We start from the raw sequence: 22,612 nt of genomic DNA, 5'->3' as shown, positions 1-22,612 counted from the left end.
GGCATGCTCCCCATTTCCATTGAGCCCTAGAGAGGCTCAAATGGGAATGGGGATGGTCCGGGTCCAGGTTCCCTGAAGGGGGAAATACCGGGCCCTCCAAGGTCGGAATGGCCCAGAATTTCCCAATTCGGGGAACCCGGACCCGAGTTTGGGGGTAGCCATGCCCTTATTAAGGGCATGGCTACCTCCAAACTCGTAATGAGGACCATTGACACATGTTGTGTTCTGTTGAAAAGTAAGGACCTTAACATTGTCACACTTATCAAATGCTCCTTTCACATCAGCAAGATGGACAAGTAGGATATCATGGTCAACAGTGTTGTACGCTGCCGATAGATCAACATAACCAAAAAGGGTAATGTTTCCCTCATCAGCCTTTAAAAGAATATTGTTCCAAACAGAAACAATGTCCGACTCAGTACCAACACAGAAACCAGACTGCAGAGAGACGAGAAGCAAACATTTTTCAACACATTGTTGAAGTTGAGTATCCACAATCGTGTTAAGAGTCAATGAAAGCCATGGAAGACCGGCGAAGAGATGATTATTCTTCAGAATGACAGCGTCAAAACTAGACTTCGTCAGAGGAGCAATATAATGCAAGCTTCCTTTAAGGTCAAAGAAACAAAAACAAAAAAAAGGATACGTTAACGAACGCAGTAACACATGTATAGTTGCTGGGATATCACTGTGGATATTTCTTTTACTGTAGATTCCTTCTAGGGCAGCATTTAGCACATCCTTCATCTTAGTAGATCATCTTAATTTAGGTTAGGTATGAACAGTGCTGAGGATGTACTAAGAGGCTGTACAAACCTGAATTAAGATGATGCACTAAAATGAATGGTGTACTTATTGAAGATATACTGACCTAATTGAAGGATGCATTGATGTATCAAAAGGAAATACATTATATACAATTAAGGGAATGTATCAAAGTGAGATTCAAAATATGTTTGAAGAAAATTAAACGTATACGTATTTTTTTAAAGATCTTGTAGCCAAGTATACTTTCTTTTCTTTATCAATGTGTTAGTTAGGACTGCCCGGATGTACTCCATAGGGAATAGCATGCAGCTATAATACCAAAATACACCAAAAAGTGAAAGTGTTTCTAGTTTACTATCATCTGACATAGGTTTACAGTTTAGAATTTGGCTTTGTAAGTGAGCACATTGGTACGTTCGTCCCAGAACCCTGCAAATAAGATAAGAAAAAATAATGCATGCAGTATATTGACAAAGATATGTTGTTACTTTGTATAAGGTTTCTATGAATTTTCGAATTTTGTTACTCATCATGTGTATTGACCAGATCTATGACCGCAGACTGCTCATAAAACAAAGACTTTCCAGAGAGATACCTGCCAAAGGCCGCCCTCAGCAAGGTCACGCGCCCTGTGCCCTGTGCTCCCCACATATTCCCCTTTGCTCTACGTATCTCCCCTCCTGCATACCCTGCCTGCAACAAAACTTACCTGTGTCTGGCCTGCCAGGTGCTGGGCGTCTCTGGATTCCGTTAGGTGGAAGCCAGCCGCACTTTTTTGTGCCAGTCTTTTACCAGCACTCTAGTTGTCATTGTGGTCTTCGTCACTCAAAATATGCTTGTAATTAATGCTTACAAATATGTATGCATCTTTTCCCTGCAGATCGATTCATATGATGTGAATGTGTCTGAGGACCTGGGTGAGATCCTACTGGTGAAGATTGAGAAGCATAAGTACTGGTATGAAGATGACTGGTACTGCAAACATGTCACAGTCCGGACACCCTCTGGAGAGTACATTGAGTTCCCGTGTTACCGCTGGATCACCACTGACAAAGAAGTTATTCTCAGAGAAGGAAAAGGTTAGGATTATTTACTCCTAATTGAAAGAACAATTAGGTATTGCCCTGCATTTACTGCAGGAAATTAAAGGTATTTCATATCATGTTCCAAGTGGCATCAAGAAAATGTACTTTTTGCCAAATATCAAGATTGCACATGCATCAATATGACAAACCAGATGGAGAGAACTTAGTGATACAGTGAAACCAGACAAACAAGATCATTATGAGTTAGATTGTGACTGTTACATCGACTGTATTTGTGAAATACCTCTGATGTTACTATCTTCCCCGTTCAGTGTTTGGTCAAATACTGCATTCCATATTCCATGGGAATATAACGAGTATTCTAGGCCGCCTTTCTGGCAAACATCTGTCAATTTTTACCTCCTCCTCAGTAGGAGAGATACAAATTAAAAACTGTCTCCAAAAATGTTTTCAGCCTCTTTTATTGTACAGGAGAGAAGCACTTCCCTTCAGTCCAATAAAGACAATGGCCCTCATTCCGATGATGGAGGTAGTCATGGCGCTATTTGCGCCATGACTGCCTCCAATACCGGTACTGACTCCGGTTTGGTGAAAGGGGGACTTACCGGACCAGTCCAACCTTGGCGGGACCGGTAAATCCCCATTCACCAAACCATTCCCCATTCCCATTTGATCCCCCATAGGGCTCAATGGGAATGGGGAAGTGGCTAATAACGGTACTGCAAATTGCGGTACCGTTATTGGCTGTGATTTCCCTTAACGGGTCCTGTATATAACGCCTGGTCAGACCAGGCGTTAAGGAAGGGACCCGCTAAGGGAACTTGTAGTAGAGTGCAAAGGGTTTACCGGCACCGGTGTCCTTCCCGGTGCCAGTAATCTCTTTGCGCCCAACTCGGAATGAGGTCCAGTGTTTACAATGGGCCATGGTAGGGGGGTCAAAAGGGGGTCATCTCTGATGCCCCTGTTCGTCAAATACCCCATGCAATGGATAAAAGGATCAGTATTAACTATTTTCCACGTCAAACAAACATGTACAGTGGTATTATGAACCCCTACTGTATTTTATCCATTTCCACCATCACAGTGATGGTGGAAACGAACATAACATTGTTTGTTTGTTTTAATATTTACAATGTACGCCAGACCCGAGGGTAGCAGGGCACAAAAGGCATAAAGAGGGTTGTTCATCTTTGGTTACATTGCTGTAAAATATCATACATTATATACACATTATGGCAAGAGGCATCAAGAAACAGTTAAATACAGTATGTACAAGCAGGGCAGGTGGTGTAGTAAAAGTGTAGTAGAGAGTCAGATGTCATGTTCCTTGATCCATTGGATGAGGTTGGATCTAAAGCGTGGATAAGGTAAGTCTTCCCTTAAGGTAGGTGGGAGCGAGTTCCAGTATTGGGCAGCCTTGACCGGGAAGCTACTTCCGCTAGTCTTCATGCGTTTAAATCTGGGCACCAGTAGGAGATTGGCGTTGGCTGTTTTTTTCGCAGGGCGGTTAGAGGATTGTCTCGAGAATCTGGCAGTGAGGTATTGTGGGGCAGCTTGGTGTAAGCATTTGTGTGTCAGGGAGGCTGTTTTAAGGAGAATTTTGTCTTTTGTAGAGAGCCAGTTATTGGATCTTCTAAGGTCCAATATATGGGCTTTCTTAGGAATACTAAGGGCTGCTCTCAGGGCATTATTTTGCAGAATCTGGATCTTATTGTTGATGTATTTGTTACTCCCTACGTATAAGGCATTGCAGTAATCCAGTTTGGATAAGACAAGTGCTCTTGCTAGGGTGATACAGTTATTAGATGAGAGGAAGGGTTTGGCTGCTCTGATTAGCTTGCAGGTATAGGCAGTAGCTGAGGCCATGGAGTTGACTTGTTTTTCGAAGGTTAGAGTGGAGTCTAATTAGAATCCAAGGGTTTTGACTTCCTTAGCTACTGTGATAATAGTGTTGTCTATTTTGAAGTTCGAATAGAGATGGCTTAGTTTGTTGAGCTTGGCATGGGTGCCGAGAATGAGGAGTTCCGTTTTATCATCATTCAGGCATAGTCCATGGGATGCCATCCATGCCTGGATGATGAGGTTCACAAAGCCCAAATCCTTGTTATAATCTCCCGTCAACGGGATGAGGATCTGAGTATCATCTGCGTAGTTAGTGTAGGTGATACCCAGGCCATCTAGATCATCAAAAAGGGGCTTTGTAAAGATGTTGTACAGAGTGGGCGAGACGCAGGAGCCCTGGGGCACACCACAGGTGATAGGTATAGGGTCAGCAGCTGCTAAAGGTGAGAAGGCCCGCATTGTTCTATTGTCGAGGAAGGATTGAATCCAGCCTATTGCTTCTTGTGAGAAGTGAACAGCAGAGTCCAGCTGGTTGCAAAGAATCTTATGGTCGACCAGGTTGAACGCAGCTGAGAGATCGAGTAGTAGTAATGATGCTGTTTTACCATTGTCTCTCAGGGTGTCTATTTGTGCTTTAAGGTCGATAAGTGTGGTTTCCGTTCCGTGTAGAGGTCTGAAACCTGACTGACGTACTCTAAAAGATGGTTGCATTCCAGGAATTGTTCGATTTGGAGGTACGCCATCTTATCTAAGATTTTAAGCCAGAATGGAACTGTATGAATAGGGCGGTAATTAGTAGGTATAGACGGCTCAAGTGTTTGTTTTTTAAGAAGTGGGAGGCCCCACAAGTGTTTCAGGTTGTTGGGAATGATGCTGGTGGAGAAGGAGTCATTTATAAGCTTAGCAATGAAAGGGGAGAGGTCACGTGCAGCATCTTTTATAATTTGTGCTGGGCAAGGGTCGCCGTGGCAGTTGGATGGTTTGAGGGTTAGGATGACTTTTTCAACTTCTAGGATAGATACTTTCTTAAAATTGAAGAGGGGCATTGGTGGAGTAGGGGGAGTAGGAGGCAGGGTGTCCAGAGGCAAGGGTGCAGTGATTTTATTAGGAGTAGAGGCAATGATTTTATTAGGAGTATGGGTAAGGAGGAGAGTTTCTTTTTTATTGTTAATCTTAATCTGGAGGGTCGTTATCTTATTTGATAGGGCACTCTGCATGCTGGTGCACCAGTTTTTGTCCTTGAGGCAGATGTCGGGGGCTTGAATGGGCATTTCTATCTCTTTGAGGATTGTGAATAATTCTTTGGTATTAGAATTGGCTTGGGTAATGAGCAGGTTATATGACTCTTGTTTGGCAAGGATGATTTCTTTTTTGTATAGGGAAGCTAGTTTATTAAGGTTCTTTTTATTAGTGTCAGACGGCTCTAGTCTCCAGATTTGTTCCCTTTGCGTTTCTCTAGTCTTATTGCTTTCAGGTGAGGAGAGAACCATGTATTAACATGTTTTTTCGGTTTGCTCTTTCTGATTTTCAATGGTGCTATGGCATCTAGAGCAGATATCATTACTTTGTTATATTCTTCTACCAGGGTAAATGGGTCTGTGAGGTCAGGAAGAGAATTCAAAGTGGGAAGAATCAGAGGAGTGAGTTTATCAGCTGAAATGTTTTTTTTTGTTTCTAGTTTGGATGGCAGGAGCTATGTTATCGACGTGTGTGGGGGCTGCAACTTCTAGGGAAAAGGAGATCAGATGGTGGTCGGACCAGGGCAGCGGTGTTATGGAGGTGATGGAAGTCTGCCAATTGTGCCCTGCTATCCAGTCAAGGGTCCTACCTTTGGTATGGGTCGCACCTGTTACCTTTTGGGTGAACCCTAATTCCTCAAGGGAGTCGTTAATCTGTGTAGCGTTAGTATCTGATGGGTCTTTGATTCCAAGGATGAGGTCTCCTAAGAGGAGGCATAGTGATGAGGTTTTAAGGTTATCAGAGAGGATATTGGTCAGATCTTCTTTGAAAGAGCCGAGTGGGCCCGGGGGTCTGTAAATAAGGTGAATGGATAAGGTCTGGGTGTCTGAGATGGTCAGCTTGGCAGTGAGGGATTCACATGAGTCTGCATTTAGTGGGGGATGTCAGTCTCAGTGCTAGACTAGATTTTGCAATTATTGCAAGGCCTACGCCTCGGGAGGTATGCGATCTGTTCTTAGGATGGCGTAGTCCTCTGGGATGGCTAACATGATTGCTGGGTCAGCTGCTGAGTGAAGCTAGGATTCAGTGATGGCAAGGAAATCAATTTTTTCTGTTAGGACTAGACCGGCTATTTCTGTGGCATGGGCCACCGTAGAGCGGGCATTTATAAGAGCTCCTTTTATGCCGGTCTGTGTGGGTTCCATAGGTAGTGTCTGGGTGCTGTGGTGGTGTCTTGGGTGGGTATTGCGGTCTCGAGTGAGTCGGCTATTAAGCTGGAGTGGGTGCTGAGTGTTGGTGGCTTTGTGAGGGGAGGTTTTAGTATTAGGTTGAAGGCCTCTTGGGTTTCTGATTATGTTATTTGAAGGATATAAGGTTTTGGCCGGCAGTTCATAGATTTTGGGTAGTCTAGCGCAAAGTTTAAGGTTTCTTTGGAGGAGACTGCAGGGTCTTGTAATGGTGTCATTATGACTGGGGTGTTTGTTGGGGAGAGTCGCGGACGCTGATAAGGGCAAAATGAGTGGCATGGTAGAAGCTAATGTATTAAGTAGGTATAGGATAGTCCTCAGTAGGACAGTGCAGATTGTAGGCATATACATGATTTGTGCGTGGATAGCTAGTTAATGGCCAATGTGGAATTAGCAATGGTAGAAGGTGTCCAGGCACAGGCGACTAGGTAAAGGAATTAAAGAAAAATACTTCAGATGTAAACTCGAATATTTAAAAAAACACCTCCGCTTAGTGCTAAATGCTGAATTGTATGTATTGCAGATATACAATACTGCGGAAGGTGATAACACCTTCTGGTAGTATTTCTTACCAAAAATCCCCTCAACTCTAAATGTGGCCCTACGTTTCAACAAAACAAAAGAGGTGATGGCTGGAAGGTTTCAAATTCATCTAAACCTTTGGCATTGCTCTGTGCAACCCTGCAAACCACCCTTCTTCGCCTGCCAAGCCATTACAAATGGGGAAATACCATATGCAAATCAGTCTTGGTCCCACCCCAAAAGGGGCAGCCCAGCCCAAATTGCTTGGTCACATCGATTCTGCCCGAGACCACAAGAATCCCCCATGTTTCGACCGTGTTGGGCCTCATTAGTGAGGAGTAGCATGGGACTCTAGGCCCAGCAGGCATTTCAGAAAAGCTCCCCTTCAACTAAGTGCTGGGAGGTGGCTTTTTGGTGGATATGACATTGTAAGGGGGTGAAAGTAGCATCAGTAGAAGCTGTGCAGGGCTTTATAGTAGCCACCTGACCCCACCTCTCACAGCTCATAAGCAGCTCCGCTCTCCCTTTTATGAACAGACCTCTCCATTTAAAGTAACCTAGGGAATCAGTCAAAACACTTGTTATTTTTACACCAGAACACGAGTGTAATAGTATGCCCATGATTAAATTGACTTTAATGGTATGGATTAATCCAAGTGATTCTGTGTGTCATTCAATCTGCCATCCAAAATATCTCAAAATGACTGGGGGGAGGGGATCATGTGAACTAACACGTTAACTAAAATAACAGTTGACTAATATCATACAGTAAACCACTGACTAAAGGTGTGAATACATCAACACCTCATCTGTATTAACACATTTCCTATATTGATAGGTTTGTGCCCAAATTCCAAAGTTAAGTATTTGTTTTTGTCACACCATACCAAAACGTTAACAAAATACACTGCACGTCTGTCTAAACAGATTAGCAGTATAATCTGATAATAAATTAGCCAAAGCTTATTGCCTTCATTTGACAAAGTCCCACTTTTCAAGGCTACTAACAAATATTAGCACCCTGGGCAGGGGGCGCAGCCAATCAAGTTCCTTGGATCGCAGGCCGAAACTGCTGATCTCAGCCCGCATTCCGTCGAACCTGATGACTGCTTCCCCGGCCCCGCAGCACCAACTTCTTCCAACCCGCCCAATCCCTTAATTTATTTTAGAAATCACAACCCCACTTACCTGACTCTGGCAGTAGAGACGCACGCTGCTGCTGCAGATTTACCCACTCTCACTTTACCGCCCGCGTGGAAAATGGATGGAAGAGGGGTTACTTATGGGGTGCTGCCTTCCAGATACATGGTGGCCATTTTGTGTCAGTATTTTCATTCAAGGAACAGAACGCCTGCAGCATCCCGTTCCTTGAATGAAAATACATTTTTCTTAACACCCCGGGTTTTCGGATCAGAAACCTGGGGTGCTAACATCCAGATTGGATGTTATCGACCTGGGAACCCTCTTTAACTGGACGCTATATGATTCAACAAATATGTATAACACATTCAGAAGTACTGTGGTTGAAGTGGGTATCAAAACAAAAAGAAATCATAAACATCACTAAAGTGTATCAAGGAAATTGTCATAACTTAAATTATGTCCTTGTTGGTTAAGCACATTAACTGATCTACTGACTCCTCTAATCAGTCTTTTTCCATATGAAATCCATTCAATTATTGCCGATATGTCAATTGCTCTTAGTTGTGATTACAAACTTCTGGATGTATTTTCAAAATGGAATACTCTTTTGTTTACCTTGCAGTAATGGAATTATATGGTAGCAGTAATTTGTCCAAGTACATTGAACTTAAATAGGTGATGAAAATACCATCACTCTTCCTGTAACTAATATTGTTGTGTTAATAGACACAATAGACACAACAAATATATGATTTTCAACAGTGTGTCCAACCTGTTAGCGCACCGAAGAAATATGGTCTCATTGGCTTTGGGACTTAAAATGTTTATTTGGAAAGTCCCTGTAAAATTACCCGACCATGTTTGAGATGGTGTTGGTGTTTGATGGCCACCAGGGCACTACAAACAATGTAATAAGCGGAACACTGTATCCAAGTGTGCACACATGAAGGACTAATGTTAAATGTATTGAAGCTTCTAAGGTGCCTTTCACCACCGCCATCTGAAGGGAAGTCCTTCTGACATATCAGATAGTTCAAAATAAATGGATCTATTATGAATTGAGACATTAAGGCAATGTGACTGATCAGGTTACTTTGAAGAGGCAAAAAGTGAGGAAAAACATCGTCTTGACACTTCCCAACCACTAATGTGACACAGTTCCGGTCTTCAGATTACTGTTGCAACCTGTTCATCACCATTGCTATCTAGGAAACCTATTGACCTTATTTTTTAGTTAAGCAACGGGTAACTAGGCAACGCTGCTTTGGACAGTTATTGAAATGCTGACTAGAATGGTTTTCTTTCATACATAATGGGTACATCCATTTATTGGAGCGTTTTTTTCATATTGTTACTGGAGTTAGTAGACTAAAAAAAATGTTATTTGTTCCATAATAATTTCAAAATTCAAATTATTTACAACCTATTAAATGACTGTTCAAGTCAAAACAAACAGGTTTACAATATTTTTTATAGGATGACTATGCCCGCATTTTTAAAAATACTGAGAGAACAAGCATTGTGTGTTAGTCATATAGCCAGAAATCATGATTTGTTCAAAACATTATTACCGAAGAAGAAATGCCTTTATTTCAGGAACCTTTTTATGTCCGGAGTCAATGATTCTTCAAGAGAGAATACATTTCTTGCAATATATAGCGCTGTATGTTCCCGCTCCTTTCCACATCTTAATCCTCCCCGTGCCAAGGAACATCTGTCCATCTAGGATTTCATTCTTTGGAAATGTTTCGCAAAGAGAAGACAATAGAAACTTTTAATTGTGTAATTTGATAGCTTTAAAAAGTTAAAATATTCGGGTACACAGTTGCCGTTCTGAAGTTCCCCACGCATCAGCTAACACATACGCAAATGATAATGTATTCCACATTACAGCTTTTGCGATGTATACATTGATATTACTTACATTATTTGACTTGCCCACACACGTATGTGTTTTTAATTGCGTATTGTTGGGGGGCCGCCCTGGTCCACCGTACAGGCCCCACATGGGTGTCGGGCTCACCCGATGCAGTCATGCTGGGCGGCGATCACGCCGCAAACAATAGAGTGGGGAGCATCCCACTCGCTCCGGATCACAGTCCGGGGGGCACCCAGGCCGCGGTGGCCTCCGTCAGCCATGATCACATGGCGGGATACCAGGGAAAGTGGCATTGCCCAGCAGGGGCACCAACCTCGTGGAGGGCCCCGTCCCTGGGCCTACTCCATGCGGTGCTGGCCCAGCAGGGGCACCCAAATGAAACGACACCAGAGTCAGTATGGCTTCGACTGACGAACCGGAAGCGGCTCATATCTTTTATTGAGTTGGTCACATGGCTACTGCCACGTGACCCATTACAACATCCTGGGAGCTACCATATTCCCAGGAGGGGTGCCATGCAACACGTATGTACACAAATCACAAGTGCCACATTTGCAGAAACCTGGCTGTTGTGGTTTAAGCCAGGAGCCACTAGCATAATATGATATGATATGATATGATATGATATGATATGATATGAGACAGGCAAGAGAGGGGAACAGAGGGAAGACAGAGACAACGATCTTACTAGGCCAGGTAATATTGAGATTGTGCAAGTGCAGGAGAGGGGGGAAGGGAAAAGTGCGAGGGGCAAGGGGGAGGGGAAGTGCAGTACATAGGATGAACAGTAAATAAATAAAGAAAATGCCAAACTGCAGTAGCCAGGTAACTAGGTGACAGTAGATTTCTCACTCTAGGTGGCTTTTTAAAAAAAGTTATAGGAGTATTTCTGAAAGTTAGAATTTTGGTCACAACATAAATCCATCATATGGTCAATACAGAATATACAAGTTAGCAGTCAGTAGGCTACCGATCGCTGACCTTCGAGGGTCGGAAAGATAGCTCAGGAAGCAAAAGGGCACAGGGCAGTTGCGCGTTCGGATCTAGGTCTTGGACTTCTGAAGCACCCACGTAAATAAAAAAATGACTATTTCAAATATGCGACTATGTTTTTACCTGAGCCTCTCTTGCATCTTGTATTATTAATATGTATGCCCTTCCCCAGTTTTCCTTTTAGGTATAAAGGAGAGCCGGCCAGGCCGAGCAGTGGGACAGTAAAGGGCACTGAATGGCCAATAGGGATGGGGAGGATGAGGAATTGCCACTCTTGTCTCCATTATGCATGAGATGATCATTGCAGAGAAAGGGAACCGTCTACCCACGGGTTGTATCTGTTAAATGCAGGATAGGGGACAAGAACAACAGACGGTCCCCTTCATTTGTCAATGAAAGTGCTAGAACACATATGACCGGCGGGAACAGAAGCCTGCAGGTCTGCTGCACTTGGGCCTCAGAGGCTGTAACAAAAAGAACAATCTTGGAAGCACATTATACAAAGATGGTTGGAGCATTTAGTGTATTTGGCAGCTTCATATACACCAGAAATGAACACCAAATATTAAAAAAATGCAGTGTACATTTATACAGTTGTATGGTACTGATTGTACATGGCTTTATGTGTTTGTTTTTTTATATTTAAGTATTCCACCCCCTTCTACTCATCCTTCATCTAGTTTCCTTTTAGGTCGCTTACCTTTTGATCATTTACTTGCCTGTTTCTTTTAGGCTCAGGCATTATTTCACGAAAAGGGCAAGGGGCAGAGTTGGGGCACACTTTCGGATCAGGGTGACATGGCCTGCAGGCGGTAAAAAGGAGCTTGGTCACCAGGCCCAAACTGTACTCCTCACTCCTTGCTTTTTTCTGTGATACCAGTGCTGATACTGATATTGTGGGAAAGACATTCGGCCTCATTTACAAAATATTTATTTTGGTGTAATCTCACTTTGCGCAGTTCAAGTGCAATTTGTGCAACGCTAAAAAAAACATTTCTGATTCATGGATCAGACTTGGCACTGGTCCTTCTTACTTTGCACTGTGCTGGAGCGCTTTGCTCGACATAGAGCACAAGTCGTGGGAAGGGCTAGCCCAAAGAAGTAAATAAGGGGTGTAGCATGCAAAATCCCCATTTCATGAGGAAAATGAAGAAGAACAGGGAGGCACAATGCAAACAACAACCACGCCCTATGAAGCCTGAAGGAAACCCTACTCCAGAAGCTATGAACAAATGCCAGGAGTCCAAGGGTGATGACACATTTCACGATCCTACCGCTACCTGATACACGTCGCAAACTACAAAGCGCAATGAAATCTCAAGTATAAAAGCTCAATGCAACCCTAGTGAACATAGGACTTTCACAATACTGGACCCTGCTTTACTAGCACCGATCCTACTACATGGAAGAAGGAGGTGGAGGATGAAGAGAAGGGCCAGCATCTTACCCCATTACCCCTGAGTGACTGAGCACATCCATCGCAACAGGAAACATTGACATTCCATTAATGCGCAAGTGATCTGTGATGCCAAAGGACACATCATGCATGTCAATGCAAATTATCCGGGATGCACGCATGTCACCTACATCTTCCACCACTCCCCCATATACCAAGCTCTTGCATCGGGAACCTTTGGAAACACCTGGCTGGCGGGGTGAGTCTTAACTATCGCGCACATATAAGCAGTCACATGACACACAGAAAAACTAGCAATGGCAATCAATGGTAACAACAACCATTCCCCCCTGTGCAGGGGACACTGCCTACATGCTCTTACTGTTCCAATTGACACCATCGAAAATCCAGCCACCCCTCATAAGGTAAGGCAAGCTACCACAAAGCACACCTAGCCACTAGTGGCATAGCAAAGCACACATTCGGGGTGGTTGAGTCATGATTCGGTTCCCTTGAACACTCATGTATTGCTATATCCACCCCCGGTAGTATGCAGGACCATCCTGGCATGTTGTGTCCTGCACAATATTGTACATATCGTGGCATAGCAGTAGAGCTGTAGGAGGGATACACCCTCATCCACAGGCACCGCCCATTCCCTTAGTAGGCCAAAGGGCATAGGGACAGGACACACGCAATCAGGTTGTACACACATACTTTTCCTGAACTGCAACCCCTGTGGCGTACACACAGTGAAAGCCACATCACTATGCCCTATAATGATGCAATAGGGCTAATCTAGCTTGCCCATAACAACACCCTGAGAATGTGCATATGTGAGTGTCAAACTGTGTCTGCCCCATAACATGAAAACTACAATGGCACCCAATCCATCACATCAAGTGGGTTATAGGTCAAAGATTCGAACGCAAAGGATCGAATGACAAAAAGGTCGAATCAAAAGGACCTAAAACAAAAGGGTCGATTTTTTTTTTTTACATTTTTTGGGGGGGGGGCTTCCCCCAAAACCCTTTTTTTGTGGTAAAAACCACTTTTTTTTTCCAAAACGGAAACCCAAAAAAAATATATATTTGAAAAAAAAATCCGACCCTTTTGTTTTAGGTCAAATTGACTCGATCCTATGGCATTCGATCCTTTTGGATTCAAATCTTTGACCGGACACCCATCAAGTGCACTAACCACTTACACAGTCATAGCAAGTGGAAATAACAGTATACTTTGTTTGTTTTAATATTTGTAATGCGCACCAGACCCCAGGGTATCAGGGTGCAATAAGCATAAAGAGGGTTGTTCAGCTTCGGTTACAATGCTGTGTGAGGGCAAGCATTTTATACATTTTATACATTTTATAAATTTATACAGGATGTACATAAATTGAAGACAGGCATAAGAACAGTGGTCTACACACTAAGCATAGACAACGTAGACAGTATTTACAATATGTACAAACGAAGCACGAGTGGCAGTATTGAAGTAGTGGTTGGTCATACGCAATTTCCCTTAATCCAGTGGATGAGGTTCATTCTGAAATGAAGGTAGGTCAGGTCTTTCCCTCAGGGGCGGAGGGAGGGAGTTCCAGTATTGGGCAGCTTTGACCGGGAAGCTACTGCCACCAGTCTTAGAGCATTTAAATCTAGGCACCGTTAGAAGGTTGGCATTAACAGTTCTCGAGGGACGGTTGGAGAGTTGTCTCATGAATCTCACTGTGAGGTATTGAGGGGCCGCATTATGGAGACATTTGTATGTCAAGGAGGCTGTTTTGAGGAGGATTTTATCTTTTGTAGAAAGCCAGTTGTTAGATCTTCTGAGGTCAGAAATATGAGCTTTCTTCCGCATGCCTAGGGCTGCTCTTAATGCATTGTTTTGTAAGATCTGGATCTTGTTAGTGATATATTTGTTACTCCCTATGTATAGGGCATTACAATAGTCCATTTTGGATAAGACAAGGGCTCTTGCTAGGGTAATGCAGTTGTTAGTGGAGAGGAAAGGCTTGGCTGCTCTTATTAATTTACAAGTGTGAGCAGTAGATGAGTCCATGGAGTTGACTTGTTTTTTAAAAGTTAGCGTGGAATCTAAGTAGAATCCAAGGATTTTGACCTCCTTGGCTACTGTAATGTTATTGCCGTCTATTTTGAAAGTAGAGTAGGAGTGGCTTAGTTTAAGGTTGGCAGGGGGGCCGAGAATGAGAAGTTCCTTTTTGTCATCATTCAGGCATAGACCATGAGAAGCCATCCATGCCTGAATGATGAGGTACACTCTAGTCCACAAAGTCCAAACCCTTGTTGTAATCGCCCGTCAACGGGATGAGGATCTTTGTATCATTCGCATAGTTGGTGTAGTTGATACCCAGGCCACTTAGATAATCGAAAAGGGGCTTTGTGAAAATGTTGTACAAGGTGGGGAACACGCATGAGCCTTGAGACACTTGTCGAAGGCACAAAATCATAAACAGAGGGAAGACATCCGAAGGCACAATGTCACCATAACATACGCTCCCCTAAGTAGCATGCAACAACTGCAAGTAAGGCCTCACCTGGCTTTCATCTTCATGATGTCTCCATCTGCATCATTGCTGCTGGACCTGCTCACCTTCTCACACCACAGCCCTGTACATGCTCCTGAAATGGAAATATCAACAGCTGCCCACACACCCCGTCAACATGCATGTCTCTGATTATCTCAACATGTCCCCCATCCGATCATGAAGGTTCTCTTCAGGAGTATCAGAAAGCAAATTAGCCAACCGCAGGATACACAAACATGAATGAAAGAGTAAGATAAGACACCCCTCTACCTCAACATTCATTGACCATATTAACGGGAACACATCAGCAACATGACACATGAGACATGAGAAGAACATACTGGCACCGACACCTGCACCTCACCAGCAATGCACTGCACACTAAAAACATCAACCAAGTGCATCCATGTCAACTGGATCATTCACCTATGTAGAAAGAGGCAGTCAGGTGTTTTGCATGCCCATGGAACAAGGGCAGAGGTGCACCGGGAAACAAAAGAGGCCATGGAAATGTTACCCAGAGTGACCCCATATCACACTTCAACTCGCGCTATGAAACACTTGTGTATAGGCGCGTTACAAATGCCATATCATGTCATATCATACAAGGCCAACCCAATTCCCATAAAAAAATTGGAAACATCACACAAACTAGGCCCAGGGTTCAGAGGACTACCGTGAGTTCACCAGAGTAACCAATAGTCCAGTCCAACCCTGGCCATGGAGTTGACACTGGACATGGCACATCGCAGGGGACAGCATGCATGGCTGACATGGCAGGTGAGCAAATGGAATGCCACTCATGATATTGAGCTACTGCATCAGCACACACCAGAAGCATTTTCACAGTAACATCCCAAGATGTGCAACCAGAAACCCAAAGCACATACATGGATGATCAAGGTGATATGCACACACACAGAATAGGCAAACTCACATCTTGAGCCAAATCACCAGATCACATCATCCAAACCCTATGTGTGCCACAGCATACCACTATTGGGGTGCATATGTCACCAGCCATGAAGAAGATTGACAGTGCACAGCCTTACCTGCTGGTACAGTTGTAGTGCAGTGAATCCCTTACCACCCCAACTTAACACTGTGTCTCTGCACTGGTGCAAGGAGGACCAGTGTCCAGCAGAGAGAATGGGAACTAGGGCGGATATAGGGTTCTGGGTGGTCCTCTGAGGCAGTGTAGACACTGGATGAAGCAAGATATGTGTAACAACATCAGACATTATGTTTGGACCATACAGACTCCACATATCAGAATCAATGTAGAATGGGATGTACACCTTTATGTGGGAGACTGTAGCAGTCCAAAACACAATTTCAGTTTACTCCACTGCGCATGTCCGCATGTTCAGTCTTCTGACTCAAAATACCATTCAGAGGGCAATGGCCCTGACATGAGGGACACAAAATAAGAAAAAAACATCCACCTTGGACAGGGTACAAATCAAATAGTGTCCACCCTGGACGAGGACACAAAATAAAAGACTACACCTTGGATGGGGTGCACACATCAAATAGAGTCAACCCTGGATGAGGACGATAAATACAAGAGTCCACCTTGGACGGGGGTACAAATCAAATAGAGTCCACCCTGAATGAGGACACAAATAAAATGGTCCACCTTGGATGGGGGTATAAATCAAATAGAGTCCACCCTGGATGAAGGCAAAAAATAATAATGTCCACTTTGGACGGGGGCAACAATAAAAAAAGAAGAACACAAACAGTCCACGTGCAGGCGGGGGGTCCACAAATGTAAAAGAATAAAAAAAGAAATAAAAAAAATGTATACCCCCTCCATGGACTCATGGACACCAGGACACATGAAGAAGAGGTGGCGTGGGCAAGAGGATAGGATTGTGTGTGGACATGGCCAAGGGACACACCTGCGTGGTTCAACTAGAAACAGCTTCTGTGGTGGATCCTCGAATGGTGCACTGTGACCATGCAGTGCCAAAGCCTGACCCTTATTGGCTATGGCCACTCGAGAGATGAATGCATGCATGAGGGTCCCAACCGCTACAAGGTACTGGTGATGTGCATCATGAGTGACCACAGAGTCATTATGTATGCTCACTCTTGACGTCTCCATCTGCATGTTGAGAGATTGTCTCAAGGAAGCCATCTGTTGGCGTTGGAGGTCCCTTTTGGCAACCATTTCATCCTGCAGAGACTGCCTCAAGGTATCCATGTTTTGACGGTGGGATTGTCTTAATGCCAATATCTCTGCCTGCCAGCATTTACTCTGGCTTCTGCATCTTGATGTAGGGATTCTCTCAAAGCCAACCTCTCTGCCTTCAGACATTCGCTCTGGGCTTTCACGCCTTGGCGTAGGGATTCCCTCATAGACAACATCTCTGCCAGCAGACATTTACTATGGGCTTCTCTGTCTTGATGTTGGGCTACCCTTGAGGCCAATATCTCAACATGCAGTTTTTCCTTCAAGGTGTCCTCACCTGCGCTGGTGGTCCCTCGGGCCAAAGACTCATCATGCAGGGATTGCCAGAGAGTCAAACCAACCTCGTGAATTACCTGCCTTTTTGCATGTCATCTCTCCCCTCCTGGCTATGACGTGTTGTTCAAAAGTGTGTGCAGCAGTTGAGGAGAGGCATGTTCTGCCAGCTGATGGATGTCCCTGCAGGACCTCACCCTGTTGGGCACTTGCACGTAGCAACTCCTCTGCCCACTCTGATTATCCAGCAGGCCTACGTCCACCACGTGTGCTGGGCCTACCAAGCCGGGATGCCGAAGCCCAAGCCCCTCTCAGTGAGTGCACTGTCATTGGCTGGCAGTCTGCAACTCTCCGAATGACACCAGCCTCCACTGCTGGGTCCATTGTGGGTGAAGGAAATCTTGCAGACACTGAATCCACCATTGACACAGCGCTTCTCACCGCCGTGCCCAGGCTCTCCTCTCTTTGCGTCTCAGACTCACCTGCCTCAAGGCGTTCCCTGGAATCTGGACTACCCAACCGTGAACCTTCTACCCTATCCCTCAGTATGCCTCCACATCAGATTCGACAGCATCATCTGAGGAGTCGGCAGGCCTGCTGATGTTGCTCTGCAGAATGTGGGGATTCCCACCGGGCACAGCACCCTGCGCTGCACTTGTGAATGGTTGTGCCTCATCCTTCTACTCCTCCTCTTCTGCTTCCTCCTCCCCTCCTCATCTGTTGCATCATCACCTGTACAAAGATAGACAATATACAGAGGCATGAGTACCTGGCAGAACATGCATTTGTGAATTACAATGTATAAAAACGCAATATGGCCAGCCACACATACATCACACATTGGAACTGAGAACACTGTGACCTGTAAGGCACAGATGACTGATATTCGATGACCGGTGCAATTATGTCGGAACATATTAGGCCTGGCAACAAGCCATGGTTTGGAGGATTAGGAAAACATACATACATACAGACATAAATGAGAGTGGAATTCCCACCAGTGGATGGATGGAGGTCCGTGCATCACGACTGAGTCCCTACTCTTCACCAACCTTGTCTTCTTGCAACATGTGGAAGTCTTACCTCTACTTCTGCTGACCAAACCTGCCTGCAGGCATATGTATTGCCATAATCCCCCTAATACCCATCGCCAGAATGCCCTCTGCCAGATACATGGTTAGCCACGATCACATGCATTTCAACCATGTGTGAGGAGAGTGCGACATGGACATGCCCAGAGCACACTTGCATGACCACTGGACCCTTGACACTCCAAATGTGAAATGTGCACCACTCAAACATCTATTGACCAGCCACTGCAACTCCTGTGTCGAGTACAGCCTCAGTCAGTCTTTGTACTGACATTGTCACTCATCCATGTCCAATGGTGGCCAGGGCCAGTGAATGGATGACCCTGACATCATCCACACCTTGGGGTAATTCTGTGTCAGTCACATTGCACTGTCCACATACATGACACTCTGAACCTGTACAATGAGATGTGTTTACATGCAATTGCCACACATAGGTGTTTTGGCGTAGCAGTGAAATCCTGCATTCAGTGTTGTGTACTGTGAGACCAATCTCAACCGCACATAGACACCAGTAATCCACCTCCTGGAATGCAGAACATATATGATGGAAGTGACCATGGTAGCATTACTGCAGTACCCATGGAAGGGTGAGGAGTTCTCCAACCAACTGTACCACAACACTTGACAGCATATCATGTCTTGATGGAAGCACATATGGCATGCACACATGGCACTCACCTGATGTGGCTGCATAGATATCCATGCCTCCCACACCAACCACGTGCTCACTGCTGATGAGTCTGGTGAAGACTCCTTCAAATAGAGTCAGCTCGTCCTCCTGTGCTGATTCTCCTCTAGTGCCCAGGAGGGGCGACGTTGCTACCAAGCTTCTCCTTGGTCCATCGCATTAGGTCCCTCATCCTCTTGTGGATCTCTACTGCAGTGCACCTCTCCACACCACAGGCTTTGATGTGGCCTGTAATCTACTGCCACATCCCTCACCACTGGCTCAGAGGAAGGATATTGCCTGCCCAACTGCACAGATTGACCTAGTAATCAGCAACGTAATAAGTAAGGATTGTTAGCTCCTCATCTGAATAGCACTTCTTCCATGATGGCCTCTTTTCCTTCACCTGTGTCTCTTCGTGCAGTGCTTTCTCTTCCTGTTCTGCAGGCTGGCCCCTCTTGCCACTAGTGGACCTTAGTGATTCAAAGGCACCTGTAGAATTTCCACCATGTATAGCAGGTGTATCCTTCTTATGCCCTCTAACTCATTCTCGTCCTCTCCATGCAGCACTCCCATGGTGCTGATAGGACAAGGTAGCCTTAAATCTGGCTGCAAAATCCCTGTGGCATCCACCAAAAAATACCTGCCTCTGTGAAAAAACGCAAGTTGCACCCCTAACAATGTCCGTTTCTGCGCACCACAGGAATGCATTGCACCCCCTAACTATCTCTGCCCCACGCACAAATGCACGTTGCACCCCTAAATATCTCTGTCTCTGTGCACAACATGAAATGTGCTACACATTCAACCCATTAATTGTCTCTGTTTACGCACAAGGCAAAAAATGCACGTTGCACCACAAAAACGTCTTTGTCTCTGCGCAAAACAGGAAATACATGTTGAACCCCCTAAATGTCTCCGGAAACCACGTACCCTAGGGAGCAAACGGTATATACAGCATTAGGCACAGAGGCACGCTGGATGTGGCACATAGATTATGCACTTAGGCCCCTTCGTCTGATCTTCACACTGCTGCCTTGTGAATTGATGGGAGACACCTGTTCCCCCTGCTTGGTGACATTTCTTGCCTCCTCCTGCCCTAGCTTGCCTCCAAACCTCACCATCTCCTGCAGCCTGGTAGTGTGTGAGTGGCTGCTGACCATGAGCAGTGCTTTGAAGTGCCTGTTATTCTCCTAGAGCCTGTTCTCTTGTGGCTCAGCCGTTATGCTCTGTGACCACCTCATCTGTTGTCTTGGAACTTCCACCCCTCTATTCCACCACCAGAGCTCCACAGCATGCATCGTCAGGGCCCAACTGCACCCTACCAGCCTCACAGGGTCCATGTCCACCACATAGGCCAGCTCCCCCAAGGTGAGGCTAAGGGCTGTCAACTTCACTGACACTGAAGTTGGTATCACTGATAAGCAGGTCCTGACCCATTATGATGCTTTCTTTGATCCGCTGCAGCAGCTTGGGACGTGTGGATGTCAGACGATCTGGGAGGACATCACAGCTGCCACCAACACAGAGGGAGTAGCAGTCCTTACCATGGACCACACCAAAAAGCGCTGGGGCGACCTCAGGCTAAAGAGCCAGGTGAAGTCAGCTTTCGAGGCAGGTGTCACTGTGGAGCTGCACCATGCCGGCTGCCATTGGGTGTCACCCCTTCACCTCTGGTTCTTGGAGAGAGTCGACCCAGCTATCCATGCCCAGGTCTTTGACCTGCAGACTCGATGATCCAAGCTGCAGATGAGTACCCAAAGGGTGTACTTCTCTACAGTGTTTGTGTTCTGCATGGGTGCATGATTTGAGGTAATCTCTTCTGTACACAGCATATGTTTTGCACAAATCTTAACTGGCATGCAGCCTAATGCTGATGCTGGGAATATGTGATGAGGGACATCTGTGAAGGGAACAGGCGTAGATATGCCCACTGTCAGTTCTTGGTGAGAAAGTGTACTTGTGTGCATGCAATGTGAGTTGCTGATAGCAAGTGCTCAGACAGGAACTGTTGCCAGTTTGAGATGTTGGGGTCATGTGAGGGACATTCATGCATGACATCTCTATGGATTGCTCATTTGCAAATGATGATTGCATCATCCACACTCAGCAGCTGAGATTGACACATGTGTATGGATATCTGGTAATGGCATGTTGGTGCATTGGACTTTTCAGAGACCGCTGTGTGATATATCGGACCACTGCATGAGGGGCCAGACATGGCAGGTCATCATGGCATTTTCTAGGGTTGTGAGCAATAGCATTGTTGCTTGATCCTCAGCAATGGGTGGAGGAGGCCATTGCAGTCCAGCCTATGGTGTCATGTGGGTGTACAGGGGGGTGCTTTCAGCCTGCACACCTAGCCCAGAGAATGGAGGATATGCAGTCCACTGTATAGGGGTCAGCACTATCATCTGCCCCAGGGCCATCTTTTGCATTGCTAACCAGCTTCAACGATTCCTCCACCCAGACCGAGGCCGAACTTCTAGCTGATGTGGCCAATCTGGGCTGAGAACTGCAATGGTCCCCTCCTCCTCCTTCTCCTACTCCTCCTCGTCCTCATATGTGCCCCAGTCATCCTCCACTGAGGCCTCCATGCAAGGTACCATGATGGCCTCCTGTGCACCAGTCCCACCATTGCCCATTCTGGATGTGTCAGTGTCCCTGGTGGAGATGGAAGTGCATACAATGGCAGAGGTGGTGGTTGCTGAGCCTGCCCATGAGCCTGCAGATGAGCAGGCAGTTGAGGTACATCTGGCACTTGAGGGTGGTGCAGGTGCTATACTCCCCCGACACAGATTGTCACCCAGTCAGAGGGAGTACCTGCACAGCTCACGCAATACCAGGCAGCAGCAGATGGTGACTGTGAGGTGGCAAATCCTGCACGGCATTGGCATTTGGAGGAGGCAATTCAGGGACTGACATGGCAGAAGTGGGGCAGGATGCCGGACGGCGAGTGTGGTCTTGGTTTCGGCCCAGGTGGATTATGTGAGGCAGAAGGAGGTGAAGAAGCAGTGGGCACATGATGCAGCAATTGCCAGGGCCAGGGCTAAGGTGGATTAGTGGTTGGCAAGGGGGCAGGGAATCTTGCAAGGCCACAGAGGACATTGAGTGTCAGATGAGGGAGGCCCTGCAAGCCCTCCAGGCAAAAACAGAGGCCCGCCTGCAGGCAACATAGGTAGAGGGGAATAGGCCTTGTTGAGGCATTGTCTGACATCTCAATGGACTAGCATGCTGGCGGTTGTGCAGATTCTTCAGTTGGACGTTGCACTCGGTACTTATATTTTTTTCCATGGAATATTTTTCCCTTCCCCTTTTTTAGGACATAGTTTGTTTTTAATACAAGTTAATATCATGATTCTACCACTACCACACTGCTTGCTGTCTCTTTGTCCATGTGCACATTTTGTTGGGCCATGTTCTCCAAGTGAGTATGTCCCATGGCTGACATGTGAGTTAGGGCCCCACTCTGTGTGTTATGTTGTTACTGTGATGTTGGCTGGGGGATATGTGTAAATGTTCTGTGTGTGTGATGGATGTTTCATCCATGTTAGATGAACATGGGTGGTCTATTGTAGATGTGGGCAGGTGACATGCTTTGGGATTCACGTGCTTGGCAGCATTGTCATGCACATCTTTTGCTTGCCTACTTCCGTGCTTTGCAGTATCGGAATGTTGGTCAATTGTGTGCATGGTGTGGATGGGTGTGTGAAACATGTATGCAGTGGTTGACTTTGTACTTCATTGGTGAATATGTTCATGGATGTTTAGTGATGTTGTGTGTTGTTAGTGCTTGACATGGTGGTATTCTTTTCATTGGC

At 45.5% G+C, this 22,612-nt stretch overlaps 1 protein-coding gene across 1 annotated transcript in view; it reads left to right on the top strand.

The window, feature by feature from the left end:
• The window catches only part of ALOX5 (arachidonate 5-lipoxygenase), an 846,300-nt gene that overhangs the window by 158,097 nt on the left and 665,591 nt on the right, over nt 1-22,612 (top strand). Inside the window, exon 2 of the mRNA XM_069610558.1 lies at nt 1,649-1,847. Within this exon, the coding sequence (XP_069466659.1) occupies nt 1,649-1,847 (199 nt within the window). The remainder of the gene's footprint in view (nt 1-1,648; nt 1,848-22,612) is intronic.

This window comes from Ambystoma mexicanum, chromosome 8 (genome assembly GCF_040938575.1).
Source record: "Ambystoma mexicanum isolate Mex_15411 chromosome 8, UKY_AmexF1_1, whole genome shotgun sequence".
NCBI classification, from domain to species: domain Eukaryota; kingdom Metazoa; phylum Chordata; class Amphibia; order Caudata; family Ambystomatidae; genus Ambystoma; species Ambystoma mexicanum.
The sequence above is the reverse complement of the archived record's forward strand: the minus strand, read 5'-3'. Positions and strand labels throughout refer to the sequence as shown.